The 21,206-nt window shown below is 42.9% G+C and overlaps 1 protein-coding gene across 1 annotated transcript in view; it reads right to left on the reverse strand.

Annotated features, from left to right (window-relative positions):
• Positions 1-539: 539 nt before the first annotated feature.
• The window catches only part of LOC145396869 (WD repeat-containing protein 91), a 386,076-nt gene continuing 365,409 nt past the window's right edge, over positions 540-21,206 (reverse strand). Inside the window, 2 exon segments of the mRNA XM_080270157.1 lie at positions 540-899; positions 12,844-13,050. Coding sequence (XP_080126283.1) covers positions 747-899; positions 12,844-13,050 — 360 coding nt within the window. The 3' untranslated portion in view covers positions 540-746.

A 21,206-nucleotide genomic window follows, 5' to 3' on the forward strand; every position in this document is an offset into this window, starting at 1 on the left:
AGAAATCTTTGACAATAAATCTCTAAAAAATATCTAATCATCTGAATTTGATTAAATTTATACACAAACAATCCCTCATATTGGTCAACAACTGATGTAAATTGCAGCCTCCTAGCCCTAACAGTTTAGGAGCAACATGACAAAAAAAGATGATGCCCTTAACCCTTAAATTTGAACCAAAGGCATGTTTCTCTTAAAGTAACATTTCCATTCACACATTTCAAAAAAATTTTTAAGTAAACAATGACTGTACCTCATGACAATTCCACCTGTGCAAACTAGTCTCCTACTTCCCTCTGGCACTGTCGATGCACCCCCTTCCCTCCCTGCTATCTCATGACAACTCTTCTTTAGCCAACTAGTTCCACACCTCTTACTGCCACCTTCCATGCACCATCTTCTCCTCAATCAACCCTCTTCCCTTCCATTACCCTCTCCTTCTTCTGTACCAACATCGTTCCTGCCATTACCCTTTCCTTCTTCTGTACCAATACAAAATACAATTCAGACAATCCACAATGCTCTCACTGTAGTGCAGCCCTTCACACCACATCACATTTACTCACGTTGTGCACCTCACTTTCACAACATAGACAATCCTTCAATATGGCTTTACCAAAAGGTCTCTGGGAGTGCCTGGCTGAAGTACAGTAGTTGGTTTCCTGTAGTCTATCCAGGTACTTCATGACAACTCTCCCTGCACAAGTTGGTTCTGTACCTCCCACTCCCAACTTTATCTCCTTCCCCTATTGGTGCATCAGTGCAGCCACGGTGACAGACCCATCCAGTGCAGCTGCAACAGCAGTGTCACACTGGTGGGCATGACTCCAATCCACTGTAACCACTGGTGCTCGGCTGCCTCCCAAGGCCATCACCTGCTCCAACCCAGTTTCACATACCTGAACAAACAGTCATGGTTTATACACACAAATTATGTCTGCTAATAATAATAATAATAAAAATGTAAACAGTGAAATTTATTATTAAATCTTCCATTTACTGGTTAAAAGAAAATGCAGTATTATACTGTTTATTCATATCATGCCTGGATTCAGTTTCACATGTAGAGACATGTACAGTTGGTGTCAAAAGTCCCGTCACACCTATTCTGCTTTGATCTCCACGAACTTTGAACATATTCAGTTTGTTGCATCTTACACCACTGGCTCTGATTTTTGGTCACAAAACATCAGTGTCAGTTGCTATTATTTACTACACTACTTTTCAAAGTCCATGGAGAAAGATGGAGAAGTGACATGATATTCGATGCTGACTTCTCAAAAAAAAAAAATAATAATAATAATAATAATCTCTGGCACAAAATAAAATCTTATCAATGCTATGCAGTACTAGCATCAGCTAGACCAAACCCTTGAGTTAGCATTAATGTCTCTATCAAGTCCTTCTGCTCCCAAGATGGATGTTCACAGTATGCATCACATGCCTACTCCTCCTCCTCCATTAAAACTAGACAGCCATTAACTGATACATTCTCCAGGGCTCCATACCATTGATGACAGTTAATTTATTGAACACAAATTTATATGTCTACTTTTGACAATACAACAACATAAATGTTAATGTACAGTCAGGGATATAGTCCAGGACATACGTCCCCATAATACAGTACTGTAATTCACTACTTTTATTTTTATCTGTGGTGACAGCCAGCAAGTCAATGAGTGACCAGAGTTGTTCTTCTTCTGCTTCTGGCAGATCTGTTAAAAGAAGGCCTTAGAAGACATAAAAGTGGTACCAGATACGGTATTTTGACATGCTGAATCCAAATCTGCCATTAGCTGACACCTGAGGTAATGCCATCTAATACAACTATGGTAAAAGTGCTTAATTCAAGCCTATTGCGACGTAAAAGTGATCCCATATGAGGTTATTTGACATAAAGAATCCAACTTTGCTGTCAGCTGAGACCTGTGGTGGTGCCATTTAACAGCAATTTTAGTAAAAGTTCTTCAATTAAGCCCATTGAGACAAAAGTGGTCCCATATAATGTTATCTGACATGAAGAATCCAAATTTGCTGTAAGCTGACACCTGTGGTGGTGCCATCTACCAGCAACTTTAGTAAAAGCTCTTCATTTAAGCCCACTGAGACATAAATGTGGTCCCATAAAAGGTTGTTTGATGTGAAGAATCCAAATATGACATCAGCTGACAACTGTTTGAAACAACAGCTTTGCCGCAGATCCCTGAGCAATTCTACTCTTGTTCACTGCTGGCTGGTGGTCAACCTTCCAAAGATGAGAAAGGCTTGGTAGGTTTCTCTGGCCATAGATTACAGTCCTTCTGATATTTGCAGCCAGAAGGAAAGTGATGGATATGTTAAGTTGGTGTAGTGGAACAGGAGGGGAATTTAACATCCCTGATGTACAGGATGGAACAAATGTCAGGATATAATTGTAGTTTAAACACCTTGTATACGTGTCCTGACTTTTGACTCATTCTATGCAATGGATGTTCACCAATTTAACCAAAGTTAATACTGCATAGTAGACTCCCATTTACATGGGACCTGAATGCATGAACTCTGTGTGGGTAAAAAAAAAATAGAAAAGAAAAAAAATCCAAAGACCACCTACAGTACTAAGCGGAAAATGTGTGCAAACTGTATGGGGTCCCTACCGGATCAAATCAATACCCACGGCTGGTGAGAATGTCAGATGTCAAATCCCCCATGCAGTGACACCATGGCAACCATGATGTTTCAATAATCCTTTGCACAGGAAGGTTTCAGGAAGAGTAGAGGTCATGTAAATCAGGTATTCATCCTACTGTGTTTAGTGGAATTCATGGACTTGGAGAAAGAATATGACAGAGTGGACAGACATGGACTAAGGAAATATTAAAAATATATGAAGTAAAAGCTGCTGAATGCCATGAAGAGTATGTATGAGGGCACTGGGGCTGCATTGTGTGTGGATGGCAAACTGAGTAAATTTTTCTGTTTGAATGTTGGACTGACACAGGGATGTGTCATGTCATCATGGTTGTTCAAATCATACACGGATGGAGGTATAAAAGTGTTGCAAGGTAGGTCAATGGATGTTGGAGCAGCCCTAATGTGAGACAAAAGCTTTCGGAAACTTCCTGTTCCATTAATTGCAGATGCTACCGTGTTTTTAAGTGAAGATGAAGGGGAACTGCAAGGCTTGGTGAATGAGTTTGGGATAGTGTGTCAGAGGCAGAATCTATTGGTGAATGTAGGGAAGAATAAAGTCGTGGTCTTTGAGAGAAATGAAGTAACTAAACGCATGGTGAGGCTGGATAATGAGGAAATGGAAAATATGAATGCATTGAAGTACTTAGGTAGTGTGATAAGTAAGGATGGAAGTTTGCAGGATGAAGTCCTTCAAAGAGTTCAACAGGGAAGAAAGGTTGCTGGTTTACGGAGAGCCGTGATAAGAAATTGGGAAGTGACCATAGAAGCAAAAAGTCACTGCATGATAATATTGTGATCCCCACTCTAACATATGAAAGTGAAGCTTGGACCTTGTTGGAAGGACACAAATCAAAAGTGAGAGCAGTGGAAATGAGTTATATGACAGGAGCACGTGGAGTTACATGAAGATAGAGAGACTGACAAATGAGGAATTGAAGAAGTGTTGTAGTATGGATGTGACAGACAGCATTAGGAGAAATACACTGAGATGGTTTGGCCAAGTGGAAAGGATGGAGAGTGAGAGACTAATGAGAAGAGTATATGGGTAAGGAAGAGGGGGGGAAAGGGAGGGGGGAAAGGGAGGTTGGGTTGGAGGGATGGGGTAGAGAGGTATAAAGGAGAAGGGGGGTAAGCTGGGGGGAGGGCAGCAAAATGGCAAGGGACAGGGCACCATGGAGGCAATTTGTTTTTTGGCTACCTCTTTTGGGATTAAACTGTCTGGATATAAATAGATAGACAGATAGACAGACAGACAGACATCCAAGTTCCTTGACCGGTTAAAGTAGGTGTGTCAGCTCTTGTGACCAAAGCTGAACCACACAGTAACCTGAATCTTTTTTCCTTGATGTGGAGTGATTGAATTTTGTGTGCAATAGTACTGACATCTCACACTGCCCTGTGTTAAGCACAGTGTAGAAAAATCGTAATGGGTGTGGGCAGCATGAGTAAGAGGTCACCATTAGTGATAAAGGAAATGATATAGCACTTGTACAAAGGTGACAGTGTGTGCACCATTGCTATATTTTTTTATGCAAATGAACTGGTACTTAGAACTGTTAGAGAAAACTGTGAGGGTATTAAGTGTGCTCTAAGACTGGACACCAGTGGCGTGAGTGAAGTAAGAAAGCCGGTAAGCAATCCAGCATTAAGAAAATTTAAAAGAATCTCGTGAGGTATGTGTATTGTTAACAAGACTTACATTTGCCCACTATGTCCTTGGGTTAAACCCAAGGAAATCTACGACTTTGTGTCACACGTGATGCATGTTGAAAATCTACCTCCTTTCTCTGCAGGTAAGGGTTGGCTAGTAGTTATGTGAGGACAGGCACATTGGCCAGGCTGATAATGTAGAGGCTGGGTGCAGCATCCTTTTCTGCCAAGCTTCATAGGATTACAGATGATGGGCCTATGATTCAATCCAGGTGATCAACTGCACAGTATTGAAAATGGCTCCCTTCATCTACAATCCTGACAGGAGGAAAGGATTCCTTTGGGATTAAAAGCTAGAATGGATCATCTATCCCTAGTGCTTGCTGCGAATGCTACAGGAGTGTGTTAAATTAATCTAGCTATTTATCTATTGCCAGACGCCTCAATCCCGATAGGGGTGGCCACAAACAAAATACCTCTATGTCGCCCTGTCCTCCGCCATTTCACTGCCCTGCTCCCAACTCACACCCCCTTCTCTCACGTACTTCTCCATTCCATCCCTCCATCTCGTCCTTGGCCTCCCCCTCCCTCTCCCCCATCTCCACCTCACTCACATACACGCTCCTCATCAGTCTCACACTCTCCATCCTCTCCACATGGCCAAACCACTTCAATGTGTTTCTCCTAACACTTCCTATCACATCCACATCCACACCACAATCCTCCTTCACATCCTCATTTGTCAGTCTGTCTCCACGTAACTCCACATGCTCCTCTCAAGTAACTCATTGCCACTACTCTCACTCTTGACTTAAGTCCCTCCAACAAGGTCCAAACTTCACTTCCATATCTTAGAGCTGGTATTACAATACTGTCATGTAGTAACTTTCTCACTTCCATGCTCGCTTCCCTGTTTCGTATCACTGCTTTCATGGAACCAGCAACCTTTCTTCCTTGTTGTACCCTTTCAAGCACTTCACCTTCTAAGCTTCCATCCTTATTCATCACACTGCGCAAGTACTTAAACGCACTCACATTTTCCATTTCCTCCTCATCCAACCTCACTGTACATTCACTGACCTCACTACTCTCCAAGACCATCACTTTACTCTTCTCTACATTCACCTTTAGATTCTGTTTCTTACACACTCTCCCAAACTCATCCACCAAGCCTTGCAGCTCCCCTTTGTCTTCACTTAACAACACAGTATCATCTGTAAACAACAGTACAGGGAGTTTCCAAACACTGCCTTCTCTCACTAGGGCTGCTCCAACATCCACTGCCTTACCTTGTATCTCTTAACCCCATCCATATACAGACTGAACAACCATGGAGACATGACACATCCCTGTTTCAATCCAACCTTCAAATAGAAGAATTCACTCAGTTCACTATCCACATGCACTGCAGCCTTAGCACCCTTCACAGTCTTCAACAACTTCCCATCTACTGCATGAATTCTTAATACTTTCCATAATCCTTGTCTATCCACCCTGTCATATGCTTTCTCCAAATCCATGAAAGCCGCATACAACTTCTTTCCCTTCTCTAGAAACTTTTCCACTAAAGATCTAAGAATGAATATCTGATCTATGCAACCTATTCCCTTCCTAAAACCTCCCTGTTCTACTCCAACTAATTCCTCTGTTATTTCTCCAATTCTCTCAACACGTATCCTACCATACACTTTTCCTATTACATTAAGAAGACAAATGCCCCTATGATTACCACATACTTCTTTTTCCCCTTTTCCTTTGTACAGGGGAATAATTATACCTGACTTCCAATCCTCCAGGACTCTACCTTCCTCCCAAGCCAATCTGCACATCTTCCACATCCATTCTACTATTATCTAACCCCCATGCTTCAGCATTTCACCACACACTCCATCAATTCCCGGGGCTTTCCCCAATTTAACTTTCTTCATTGTTTCCACAACTTCCATCCTATTGATTTCTTCCTCTCTTCTCACATCCCTCCATCTTCCAGTCATTTCCCAGCCACTTACACTTGCATTACTTTCATTCTCTATGTTCAACAATTCCTTAAAGTGTTCTCTCCATCTTCTCACTTTTTCTCCCTTCTCCACTAGTAATCTACCATTTTCATCTTTCATGCCCCAGCTAACTTCTCTGGCACTCTGTCTAACTCTCCTTACCTCTTTCCAGATCATTTTCTTACATTCCCCCGACTTTACACTCAAGTTCCTTCCAAAGTCCTCATCCACTCTCTTCTTTCTCTCTCTAATCTTTTCACCTCTCTCTTCCTCTCTACATATAACTCTCTCTTCCGTCTCTCAACATCTTCCATGTTCGTTTCTCATCCACTCACTATATGCTTTCTTCTTTTGTGCCACAGCCTCTCTCACCTCCTCATAACACCATTTCATTCCCTGCACCCCCTTTCATCTTCTCTTCACTCTACACACCACCTCACATGCTGCACACAGTATCTTGCACACAACTTCCACATCCCCCACCTGCTCCAATCCATAATTACCCAATCGCTCCTCCAGTTCCCTCTTATATTCTGCCTTTTTTCCATCCTCTTGTAACCTTTCCCGCCTTCCTTGTATGTAATACTTCCTCCCGTCCTTCCCTTCTTTTATTTCTCCATTTCATTTGGGCCGTGATTTTGACCACCACCAAATGGTGGTCAGGAAATCCACTCCCCCAACCTCTAAATACTCTTGCATCCAATAAACACCTTCTCATCCTGTCATCCACACACACATAATCAATCAATTCCTTCCAATCATTGAGTTTACCATCCACCCTTCTCATCACTCGCCACATATATGTATGGATCATTTTGTGCCTGAAGAGGGTATTAGCTATCACCAACTCCCTCCCAGCACAAATGTCCACTAAAGCATTGCCATTCTCATCTATCTCAGCAGGCACGCCCCACTCACCAACTACTCCATCCACCTTCACATTCCCTACTTTTCCATTCATATCTTCAATCAAAAACACTCTCTCATTCCTTTCAAACTTTTCCATGCACGCTTCCAAATTTGTCTAGAACTCTTCTCTCACTCTGTTTGCACAATCTTGTGTTTGCACATATACAAACACAATTGCCCACATTTGTAGCCCATATTTCAATCTTACCCACACAATCTTTGAGCCAACTGATCCATACTCTTTTATATTCTCCTTCCATCTGTTACTCACAACAATACACACTCCTTCTTTTACTCTCTCATTCTCACCTACTCCCGTGCATATGCCCTATCCATACTCCCATTTTCTCACACTTTCACTTCTCCATTTCGTTTCAGTTAATCCACATACATCCACTTTTGCACCCTCAAGCACCTGGATAATCTCTCTCTCATCATTTGCACCCATCATCGTTTGCATCATTTGATGGGAGGTGGGGGTGCCCATCATCCACCCACTTAGTCTAGCAGTACTCTGTTTTTAGAGTAGCTCTACACCAAGTGACAAGACAAATGATTTCCTGTAAACCAGGAATTCATTTACAACGCTGGGTGGCAACCTTATAACCAACCAACACGTGTTCCCTACATAACAACAAGTGGATTGGCAGAGGGTTAGTGCCCCTCCATGGAAAACGACTAACTAAAAATACGATTAAGAGAAATTAATATTATAATTTTTTTCTTCTTTGTTACTTATGAGGCCAATGTACCAGTTTACTCTAATTTACAGCAGCACTAAAGCAAAAACAGTTGTGATACTTTGGAGAATATCATTTACGACAATGACTGCCTGTGTTCAGACTGAAGGAGTTAACACCATGTTCACTGATCATCTGCATGATGCAACCAACATGTCATAAATACTGACATTTCTTATCCATTGGGGATGTGTTGTAAAAATACCAAAACATTTTACATACAACTGGTACAGCAAATTCGGGGAAACCAGCACATCAGCTTGACATGTAGTAACAGACGTTTAATCCATCCATCCATCATCCAATCCGCTGCTGCCCCATGAGAAGCGTAGGAGCTCAGGGCTCTTGACATTTAGGATGAAAGTGACTAGCTTCACTCATCCCTGAGTGGCATTACGTGAGCCATAAACTCTAACCACCCCCTGGATATGAACCTACACAGCCTCAATCCGATTGGAGTGCCTTAACTACCCACTAAACAACCAGTTACCATTATTTGGTTATGTGGTTACCACTCCACACAGTAAATGGTTTCCTGGTGTACAGGAAACCATTTGGCTTGTCACTCAGTGCAGAGTCATCCATAGGAAGAAGGAAGAGGAAAGAGTGAAGGAACGAAAGACGGAAGAGGGAGTGTAAAGTCACCCGTAGGCAAAAGGAAGAGGAAAGAATTAAGGAAAGAAAATCTGAAGAGGAAGGAAGGAAGAGAGAATAGGGCAGATACCCAAAGCAGCACTACATCGAGTGGGTGGATAGTGGGTGCCTCCACCTACCACAAAAAAGATGTTTAAAAGGCCAGGCCATTTTTCTATGTTTAAAATTACCTTGATGGGGAAAAAAAAAAAAACATAATAAGAACTTTACTGTAAAGTCCCGCTACTATCCATCTATCTATCTATTGCCAGACGCCTAAATCCCGTTCGGGGGGGCGACAAACAAATCGCCTCCACATCGTCCTGTCCCCCGTCATTTCGCTGCCCCGCTCCCAACTCACACCCCCCTCTCTCATATACCTCTCCACCCCATCCCTCCATCTCATCCTCGGCCTCCCCCTCCCTCTCCCCCCCCTCCACCTCACTCACATACACTCTTTTCGTCAGTCTTTCACCCTCCATCCTCTCCACATGGCCAAACCACCTCAGTGTATTCCTCCTAACACTTCCTATCACATCCACATCCACACCAAAATGCTCCTTTATATCCTCATTTGTCAGCCTATCTCTCCATGTGACTCCACAGGCTCCTCTTAAATAACTCATTTCCACTGCTCTCACTCTTGACTTGTGTCCTTCCAACAACGTCCAAGCTTCACTTCCATACATTAGAGTTGATATCACAATACTGTCATGTAGTAACTTTTTCACTTCCATGCTCACTTACCTGTTTCTTATCACTGCTTTCAAAGAACCAGCAATCTTTCTTCCCTGCTGTACCCTTTCAAGCACTTCACCCTCCAAACCTCCATCCTTACTCATCACACTACCCAAGTACTTAAACGTACTCACATTTTCCAATTCCTCACCATTCAACCTCGCTGTACATTCACTGACTTCACCTCTCTCAAAGACCATCACTTTACTCTTCCCTACATTCACCTTTAGATCCATTTCTTACACACTCTCCCAAACTCATCCACCAAGCCTTGCAGCTCCCCTTCGTCGTCACTCAACAACACAGTATCATCTGCAAACAACAGTACAGGGAGTTTCCAAACACTACCCTCTCTCACCAGGGCCACTCCAACATCCACTGCCCTACCTTGTACCTCTTTTATTACCCCATCCATGTACAGATTGAACAACCAAGGAGGCATGACACATCCCTGTTTCAACCCAACCTTCAAAGGGAAAAATTCACTCAGTTCACCATCCACACGCACTGCAGCCTCAGCACCATCATACATACTCTGCACAGCATTCAACAACTTCCCATCTACTCCATATATACTTTCCACAATCCTCGTCTATCCACCCTGTCATATGCTTTTTCCAAATCCATGAAAGCCGCATACAACTTCCTTCCCTTCTCTAGAAACTTTTCCACTAAAGATCTAAGAATGAATATCTGACCTACACAACCTCTCCCTTCCTAAAGCCTCTCTGTTCTTCTCCAACTAATTCCTCTGTTCTTTCTCTAACTCTGTCAATAAGTATCCTTCCACACACTTTTCCTATTATACTAAGACAAATGCCCCTATGATTATCACACACTTCTTTTTCACCTTTTCCTTTGTACAAGGGAATAATTATACCAGACTTCCAATCCTCCGGGACTCTACCTTCCTCCCAAGACAATCTGCATATCTTCCACATCCATTCTACTACTATCTCACCCCCATGCTCACAGCATTTCACCACACACTCCATCAATTCTCGGGGCTTTCCCCAATTTAACTTTCTTCATTGCTTCCACAACTTCTATCCTACTGATTTCTTCCTGTCTTCTCACCTCCCTTCTTCTCCCAGCCATTCCCCAGCCACTTATACTCGCATTACTTCCATCCTCTATGTTCAACAATTCCTTAAAGTGTTCTCTCCATCTGCTCACTTTTTCTCCCTTCTCCACTACTAATCTACCATTTTTATCTTTCACTCCCCTGCTAACCTCACTTCCACCCTGTCTTACTCTCTTCACCTCTTTCCAGAACATTTTCTTACAGTCCCTCCACTTTACACTCATATTCCTTCCAAATTCACCTCTCTCTTTCTTTCTACATATAACTCTCTCTTCCACCTCTCAACTTCTTCCACGCCTCTATTTCTCATCCATTCATTGTATGCTTTCTTCTTTTGTGCCACACCCTGTCTCACCTCTTCATTACACCAGGCTGTTCCTTGCACTCCCCTCTGTCTTCTCATCATCCCACACACCACATCGCATGCTGCACATATTTCTTCTGTGAATATCCTGCACACACCTTCCACGTCCCCCATCCGCTCCAATTCATATTTTCCCAATCGCTCCTCCACTTTCTCTTATATTCTGCCTTTTTCTCATGCTCTTGTAACCTTCTCACTCTCCTTGCAAATACTCCTTCTTCCCATCCTTCCCTTCTTCTATTTCTCCATCTTATTTGGATCCTGATTCTGGCCACCACCAAGTAGTCGTCAGAAAGTCCACTCCCCCAACCTCTATAAGCTCTTGCATCCATTACACATCTTCGCATCCTTTCATCCACACACACATAATCAATCATTTCCTTCCTTTCACTCAGTTCATCACCCACCCTTCTCATCACTTGCCATGTATACCTGTGGATCATTTTGTGCCTGAAGAGGGTATTGGCTATCACCAACCCCCTCCCAGCACAAATGTCCACTAATGCACTCCCATTCTCATCTATCTCAGCAGGCACACCCCACTCACCAACTATTCCATCCACCTTCACATTCCCTACTTTACCATTCATATCACCGATCAAAAACACTCTCATTCCTTCCAAACTTTTCCATGCACACTTCCATATTTGTCTAGAACTCGTCTCTAACTCTGCTTGCATGATCTTGCGTTGGTGCATACACGCACACAATCGCCCACATTTGTATTCCAACTTTCAATCTTATCCACACAATCCTTGACCCAACTGATCCATACTCTCTTATGTTCTTCTTCCATCTTTCACTCACAACAATACACACTCCTTCTTTTGCCCTCTCATTCTCACCTACTCCTGCACATATCCCCCATCCACACTCCCATTCTCTCACACTCTCTCCTCTCCATTTAGTTTCAGTTACTCCACATACATCAACTTTCGCACCTTCAAGCACCTGGACAATCTCTCTCACTTTCACCTCATCATTCGCACCTCTTACATTCCATGTTGCTATTACCTTGTCCTTTGTCTGGTCCTTGGTCGTCATCTTTTGGTCAGTCCTTGTCCGAGGCTTCTTGTTCGTCTTTTTAGTTAGTTGTTTTCCGGGGAGGGGCACTAACCCTCCGCCAACCCTTTTAGTCGCCTTGTACGACAAGCAGGGATACTGGGGGAGTATTCTTGAAAACCCTCCTACCGCCACTGGTATGCAGTAAACAGGCCAAATCTTTTTACTCTAATGACCTCAAATTGCCATCTCTCAACCCTGAATGCTGACTTGTAATATTAAATTATAATTACAATATGATGCTATTCAAGAAGTGCTGAGGAAGGATATGGAGCTGTAGTACTCTTTTTCGGCTAATGAGATGTATGAAATAAGTTGTAAAAGGATGATATCTCTGCTAAGTTAGGGTAACAAAAAAGAGTATAGTAAACCTAAGAAATGGGTTCTGCAGATTGTGTTCAAAGTATGAGGTATTCAAAAATACACAAAATACTATATGTCCTTGTCATATGTTACAAATGTGCTCCATAATATACTGTAGCAATTTTATTCATGCAACGTGCACTGTAGTTTAGAAGACACTGGAAAATGCTTTATATGTAGCAGTGGAACTTTACTAAGCAGTCCTATTTGCTGAAACTACAGCTGACTTATATGGGAAAAAAAAAAAAAAAAAAAAAGGCAATAAAAAGGGCAACATAGAGCAAGGGCCAGCTACCTCAAAAAAACACCTCCAATTCCAAATCCCCCCCTTCATGGTGTAGGAGCTCCTTAGTCCGGCCCCACTTAGCAATCATATAGTATCATCTAAAAAGACTCCAACCTGCATCCATGCGTCAGCCTTTGTTGCCTGATGGCAGCTCTCTACACTGCTCAATCTGTGGCATCCTGATGGAACACTGTATTACCTTGTCTCAGGCTTTTTTTGGTCTGCCTTTAGCACAACATAATAAAAAACAAACCACCAGTTACCTCTTGGGAACTATGTAAGGCTGTTACTTTGACTGGAAATACTGCATGCATCAAATTTCTGTGATGAGAGATACAAACTTTGTACACAATAGGTCCTGTTGGTGAGCATGTAAGAAGGTGTTGTCCATCCTGGTGCAGTGCAAAAAGCGGTCCATAAGGCCGCAGCAGCACTCCTCGCCCTCCCCCGGCCCCTCCTCCCCCCACTAAGAAGGGCCCAGCTGCTCGCTCATGAAGGTTGTGGCTCAGTACTCGAGTCCCTGTCTGGGCCAGGCTCCAACAGGCAAACTGGCGGTGCACATAATTAAAATAACATTTATAACATTTCCAATATGACTATTTTATACTTTATAAATTTTCCCCAGTTATGCTTTTACAGGTAACTTTCAAGTTCTAAGAAATTGGCAGTGCTGTGTTTGTTTATATTTAACTTTAAGAATCTCTTTTAGGGAGACGTACTATGGTATCTAGGCAGCTAAGAAACTAAACAGAGTTTCTGGATTTAAAGATATTCCTCAAAACCTGACATCTGCCTGTAAATGGAAGAAAAAAATTGAAAAGCACTGGAATATGAAATTAAACCATCACTATCATCACCATCCCATCCCAATTCCAATAATTACCTTCACCAAGGTTCAGTTTATTTGTCTGCCTTTCTACCTTTTAGCAACATTATGAAAAAACTGCTAGAATTAGAAGGAACAGCACCAAATTTGAAATAATGACTGAGAACCATCAAAGGTTCAAGTGATTACATTTGAGGCAAAAGTCTAAGGTCAATGTTAAGAGGATGGATGGTGCTGCCATATTGGAGGTATGTACTCTCTGAGTACTCTTGTTACAAGTGCACTGGGAAGGGTCCAGAAATATAAAAAAGCAAAATTAAGAACAGTTTTCCATTTATTTACCATTCATATTAAAGATGCAGCCATCCACACAAATGTGTTTCTGCTAATTAAGTCATTCTTGGTGATAGAGTTGCCTTCACACAATGGCAGTGATATATAAAAGAACTGCACTGTCTGTTGATAAAAAATGCCTGTATGCTCCCTACAAATAGCCGCAGACTCCCTTCCCGTCCCCCAAAGGAGGATGGTGGACTGCAGGAAAAGGAAAACTTCAGCCTGCAGTTCACAATGAGCTGATCCTACGGTCAAATCAAGAGTGGCCACTTTCAACCACCTTTGCTTTGTTTATTCTCAAAAAAAAAAAAAAAAAAAAAAAAAAAAAAAGCACCCATATCTTGTGTACCTCAATGCATAATTTTTCCATTCTCCTAAATTTCATACTCCATTTCTCTTTCTGATATATTAATTTTTCATTTTATTGGTCTCAAAGTACAGTAGATGCTTGATTTAACGAGCACTGATTCAATGGAAACCAGAGATAACTGAATCATTTTTTTCTGGTATTTTTTGCCCTATTTAAGGGAAAATTTCCATTAAAATGAATATGACTCCATGAAGAAAATTCCATATACAATAATCCATTAGTGGGGTACAGGTATACCCTGATTTAACCCCTTATGTCCTAATTGCATCAATTGATGTGATATGAGTTTTATGCCAAAACACCTAATCGCATCAACTGAACGCGGCCTGTAAAAAACTACAGAGCGCTTGCTCCACCCCGATTATGACGTACATGGCTTCAGGCCAATGAGAACTCGCCCCTGATGTGGCGTGAGGGAGGATCGGACCAACCCGGGCGGTGGGGGGGCACCCCCCTCTCGGCCGCCTCCATGTCACCCTCTACTCCACTCCCTCACGCCCTCCTTGTCCCCCATCACTCTCCCACCCCTCCATGCAACTGCATCTCTCCTCCCACAACAACCTGCATCCCTTCTCACCCTCTCTTGCCCCTCCTGCCTCCCTGCTAGCTTCATCCCTCCCCTCAAACCCCACCCCATCTCTCCCTCATTGTCCCTCACTACCCTTCCAACCCCCAACAGGCCCCTGAGTGTCAGGCCTGATGTACGTACCTGTTTCATATTACTGTATTTCGATTTCTTCCCAAATGTTTACATCTCACTTTGTTCATTTCTCACTTCGTTCCTACCAGTTTCTATACGTACGTAGTTGAAGAATGCTGTATGTTGTACTTCATACGACGCATCTTATTTATCTTTTTTTTTTTTTTTTTTTTCATTCTCCCTACCTGCCCAGATTAGCACCTCTGAGTAGTGTCCGTCTGTGTTAGTTTTCGAAAGACTATGAGGCCTTGTAGGGCTACTCCCCGCACCTGTTTCATCTCCCCACACATACAAACACACCAGTTTTCATGGCTGGTGTGATCAATTCCAATGAAATGGAGAGTTTCCACAAGAGAGTTTGGCTGTTGCTGAAACTGTAATGATAAGTGTGATGAAGTGTAATGATAATGTGATAATTGTAATGGTGTGATAAATGTGTAACGAGAAGTTGGGACAGTAAAAAGAGAAATCAGAACCAAATTATTGCTTTTTTTCCCTTTCTTATGCATGCATTTATAGCATTATTCAACTTTATTTTTATGTCCTTGATGGTTATAAACATTTATATTTTGGAATGACTATGAGGCCTTGTAGGGCTACTCCCCACACCTGTTTTATCTCACCACACCTACATACACATCTGTTTTTATGGCTGGTATGACAAATCCCATTGAATGGAGGGTTTCCTCAAGAGAATTTGGTTGTTGCCAAAATTTTTCTCCCCAAGTACCACCATGGCCTTGTAGGCCTACTCTCCACACTAGTTATATCCCCACACCTACAGTACATACACACCTGTTTTCATGGTAAACGTTACAGAACACACTGAAGTGCTTTCTTTTCATGCGAAAAGCTGGTTATTTCCAATCCCCGTACCCACTGGCCTACTCTCCACAGCCTACTTTATCTCCCCACAGTCTAGTAATCTCCCCACACCTACATACACCTGTTTTCATGGTTGGTGTAACAAAACACTTTGAAATGACCTGTTTCAATAAAATAGGTAGTTATCAAAAATTTCATGTTTTTTATTGTTTTCGAGGGGTAACTATCATAAACGTTTTTTGAACTTTGACGCACGATTGTGCGGTAACCATTAGGTCTACGGGGGTACGGATTGCGTTGTCAGGTGTGTAAATTCTTCCTCTTTAGCCAGACAACAGTCAATTTGCCCTTGCTGAAAGTCGCCAAAACACCCCCGAACTGCGGTTGTGGGAGGTACTCTACCTGAAACTATTGCGGTCTTAATGGATTAACGATGTAGTTGGTTAAGTAAAAACCCATCGTAAGGCAGGGTATCGTATCTCAGGGTAGATTTAACATGTAAAGTATACGGATGCATTTTTGAGCCTTGGTTTCCCCCCAACCAAGTCCTAACCCACCCAAATGAGTCCAAAAACAAGTTTAAAGCCAATCTAAATTGCCTAACAGCTGTAAAAGAAGCTACCCAAAGCCTAACAGCTGTAAAAGAAGCTACCCAAAGCCTAACACCTGTAAATTACACATTAAAACCAACAAATAAAATCTGAAAATCGTTAAATATAAGTCTGGAAAAAATCAAATATAGTAAACTGTACCCCAAAATAAGAATGTTCACCCCACCTATGACTAACCCCTATCCGCCAGCTGACGTGTATGCATGACAGGATTCAGGGCGCGGAGGGCCGCCGGTTGACTTGATATTCCGCACCCACCTTCCCGCCACTGTTTCAGCGCAGGACCATTTTCTGTGATACCTATGAGGTAGGTAGGACCCCTAGGTACCCCTAGCTTGCGCGGTTCAGTTTGTGCTTGGCAGTGGTAGCGAGAGGAGCCATGTCATTATCCTTGGCATCATCTGATTCCATCCCACCGCATGAAGGGCCGATTGCCTCATCAACCCCTGCGAAAGTTCAGCCTTTAATGCCAGGTAAAGGGCTTAGTGATAGTGCCATAGGACGTGCCCTTGACGATACTGTCTCCTCTCGTACACTCAGCAAGAGTACGTCTTCTGAGGAGAAAAAAAGCTACCACGTGGAGAGTGAGCTCTCTCGCCCTCCAACGCCAGAGAGGGCTCTCCGACTTCTCCAGGAGGAAGGGACAGTCTACGAGAGTGATGATTTTGGTGATGAGGAGGCGCAAGATGACCCAGGACATCGGGAAAGTGACACGGACCTGGTGGTCATCTGTGGAAAAAAATGCCGCAGTACCGTTTCCCCCACACCCTCGCCGCCTGCTTGCCGACGTATCTTCCTCCAGCGCTCTCCCACACCTCAGCCTACCACTTCAGGGGCAGAATCTCCACAACCAGGCCCTTCAGGAGTGGTGTGAGTACCGAGCAGGTGTGTGGGGAAGTGTAAATAGAGTACAGCAGTGCAGAAGTTTGTGTATTTTCATAAATGAGTGAAAAGTGTGATATTATAAGTGAATTATAGAAAGTGCTAAGATATAAGTCTTTTATAAGTTCTACAAGTGCATATATGTGATTTATAGTAAGTGCAATACAGGAGCTGATGCTGTTTATTGGATAATGGTTAGAAAATTACTGGATATATCTTGAGTTTGCCTACCTGTTACCTGAAAGAAAACCACTTGTGAACGGGCCACAATGAACGATACCTGCTTCGCTATACCTAAATTATTTCACTCAATACTCAGGGGGATTGTGCCAAATATGAGCATCAGTGTATCTGTGATGTGACGTACAAATAATGTTAGTTGTGTAAAACATTTATATGATTTTCACTACAACCCTGATTAGTACAAAGCAGTCTGACTGACAGTACAAATAATCACCTTATACTCTACGATCATGCGTGACAGAGCAACAGCACTTACTTGACAAAGTGCAATTACCTGTAATCGTGATGTAAAGAGAAGTTCAAAGTGTCTTAGTACAGGAGAAATATGATTATTTACTGAGGAAGTGAGTACAAAAAAACGACGAGATATTTCCTTTCCCACACACCAACGGGGCTTAGTGGCATGGTGGTGTGGGCGGTAAATCCTTGGGTGAGCCATATGAACCGGGTGATGACTCATTTTCATGGCGGTGAGTAAGGAGGAGTAGAAAAAACAAGTGGAATCTTACACATTCCAAGGACACATGGGCAGTGTTACAATCACCACTCCAGTCAGTGCTGCCAATGCTAGCCGGCCGGGCCAAGACCATGGCCAGTGGCGCGCACTTCGGAGCCGCGCGCCAAAACATAAAAACCACTCGTCTTCAACTCATCCTTACTCATCGATGGGACCTTAGAGACCTCGGGATACCTTCGTTGGAAAGAGGAAGAATTGATGAGTCTTATGAACTTTCATTTGATTCTCTAGCTATTAGAGTTTGGCAGATATAAGGGTTTGAAGTAGGGGTATTTTTTCCAAAATCTTGGAAATTGCCCATAGGGAGTGTGCTGCAGCCGGGAACCCCCCGGCGGCTAAGGGCTAAAACACAACAGTCTAAGTCTAAAAACAGTTTATATATCAACCTAAACACAATTTAAGTCTAAAATATAATCAAAATTGGTAAAAAAATAAATCTAAACCCATCGTTAAACCGGGATTGGGCCAACATTTGGCGGGGTATGGTGGTATTTCTACACCCATTGCTAAGCAGTGGTATCGCATCTAGGGGTACCAAATATTGTGGTATACCTGTATTAATTATGAGTTCAGACTGTGTATGTTGCAGTTTTCTAGGTTTGGGTTGCCTTTGAGGATTTAGTGGAAAGTACCTCGAAATACCAGAAAATTCTCGGTTATACTAAGCCTTGGTTACGGAACTCGATTTGGCGGAAAATTTGAGATAACGGACTGGGGACTGGCTGAATTAGTTCGTCAAATTGAGCATCTACTGTATCTATCGTTTTCGTTTTTAAAGGCTCCAACATGCTTGCATGTGTCGGCCTTGGTCACCTAATGGCGGCTCTCCACGCTGCACGATCCATTGCAGCCTCCCTGTTCAGTCCCTTAACCCTAAGGTCACACTTAATGACCTCGTCCCATGTCTTTCTCGGTCTACCCCTCATAACCCCACCCCCAATATTAACACTTCTCACCTTCCTCACCCAATTATCATCCCCCATCCTCTCCACATGTCCAAACCACCTCAATCTACCTCTCCTCATCACAACACCAATACACTCCAGTCCCATCCTACCTCTCAACTCTTCCATTGTAAACCCAGCCCCTCCAGGCCTTGGACGCAGGGACGCACTGCACATCCACCTAATCATTGTCATTTCTGTACGTCTGAGCCGGTGAATATCTTCCTCCTTCACTGCCCAGGTCTCACTGCCATACAGCATTACACTCCTAACACATGCTGCATACAAAGACCCCTTAGCACGTAGGGAGAGCCCTCTCAATGTCAGGAGAGGCAAGAGCTCCCTGAACTTCTTCCAACCACTTCTCACCCTAGCCACAGAGCTAGCTCCAGCCCCACCTCCAGCACACAACATGTCTCCTAAATAACAAAACTCTTCCACACACTCAAGAGATTCACCAGCAAGTTCAATCCTTTCACGTCTGACAATCTCCACCTGCTCACCCCGGCACGCCGTACACATAAAATCAGCATTATCTCACAGTCTACCTCTGATACCACTACATCTCTTATGCACCCATTTAACACACACACCGCACGAGATGGAATTACTTCCCACGCCCTTGTGGCAAACTGCACATGGCCACTCTCCCTCGTCTTTGACAGTACCACCACCAACCCCAGATATCATCACTTTTGTTTTATCTGCATTTACCCTAAAACTCTTTTGTCCCATACCATCTCTCCACTTCCTAAACCTTTCCTCCACCTCCCTTTCATTCTCTGCAATCAACACCAAATCATCAGCATACAACAACTCCCACGGGAGTCCATTTTTAAAGTCACGTGAAAGGGCTTCAAGTACCGTGATAAACAACATGGGACTCAAGACTGACCCCTGATGCACACCAACATTCACGGAGAACTCATCACTCAAATCTCCATTCACTCTTACCTAGGTGTGAGCACCCACATACATAGCCATAACCACCCTAACCAGCCACTCCTCCAAGCCAAGCTTTCTCATTGCCCACTTCACCACCTCTCAAGGGACTGTCAAAGGCCTTTTCCAAATCAACAAAAACAAAATAAAGATCCCTTCTCCTACCAATATATTTTTCCTGAAGCTGTCGAACAATGAATATAGTATCAGTGGTCCCTCTACCTGGCATGAACCCGAACTGCATCTCATCAATATTCACTCTTTCTCTAATCATACCTTCTAAAACTCTCTCCATTACCTTCATTATCTGATCTAAAAGCTTTATACCTCTATAATTTCCTCTTTCCAGGGCATCACCCTTCCCTTTATACACATTTACAATTACACTCTTCAGCCAATCATCTGGGACAACACACTCATAAATAATCCTATTTATCAGGTCAGTGACTAAACTCACCCCTATATTGCCTGAGGTCTTCAACATTTCGGCAGTCAACCCAGACACACCTGCTGCCTTCCCCACCCTCATCCTGCCTATTGTCTCACTCACAGTAGCAGTATCAATCAAAGGCCAAGGGCCAGACACTGGATCTACTGGCTCCAAACCTTAACTGTCCCAGTCAAACTCCTCATTCAACAACCGGTTATAATGCTCTCTCCATGCATCTTTAATATCCTCACTGTTCACCACTACCCTTCCTTCATCATTCTTCACACACTGCTCACCTATGATATCCCGATTATCCCTCTTCACCTGACCTGCCACCCTATATATATTTTTCCTTTCCCCATGATTTACGTTATCAAGTAATTGTCTCTGTGACTCAGACTTTGCCCTGTATACTTCTCTTCTAGCCCTACGCTTGGCAGCCAAATATTCCTCTTTGCTACCACCCTTCTTCCATTCCCGGAAAAGACTTCTTTTCTCCTTAATTGCAGCTTCTACACCCTCATCCCTCCACCAAGTTACTTTATGTCTTGGTGGTCCTCTTGTCCAGCTGCATGTTACATCAGTAACTCTCAAGAAATTGTTCTTGAGGGCTCTGTACTGTTCATTAACGCCTCTGTCTACTGCTCCCTGTTCAGCCACCGCTCTTTTTATTGTACTTGACTTGGCTTAAAATTCCCATCCCTCCATCTAGAATGCCAAACTGTAAGAAATGACTGACACTAGATTATGATGTTAGTTACAAAGTGGTGCTATGGAAAGTATGCAGAACAGCAGCTTTGTCACCGTCTGCCACAGAGCTACATGGAATAAACTGCAAAAGTATGAAACTCTGGGTCAAGTTAGAGTAAATGAAGTACAGTGCCTGTGAAAACTACACATCCATACTGTACCAACATAGTACTGTATTAGGATTTGCATGTACCTAATCACTCGTGCAGAAAATAAGATCACCTTAACCCCTTCAATCCAGTGATGCATTTCCTACTTCATTCTTGCTACTTCCAGATGATTCTCTTCAGCTTAAGAAAGACGTACAATCAGGTATAGCCTTGATTAA

This window comes from Coenobita brevimanus, chromosome 39 (genome assembly GCF_032717465.1).
Source record: "Coenobita brevimanus isolate Jiangsu-jjx chromosome 39, ASM3271746v2, whole genome shotgun sequence".
NCBI lineage: Eukaryota > Metazoa > Arthropoda > Malacostraca > Decapoda > Coenobitidae > Coenobita > Coenobita brevimanus.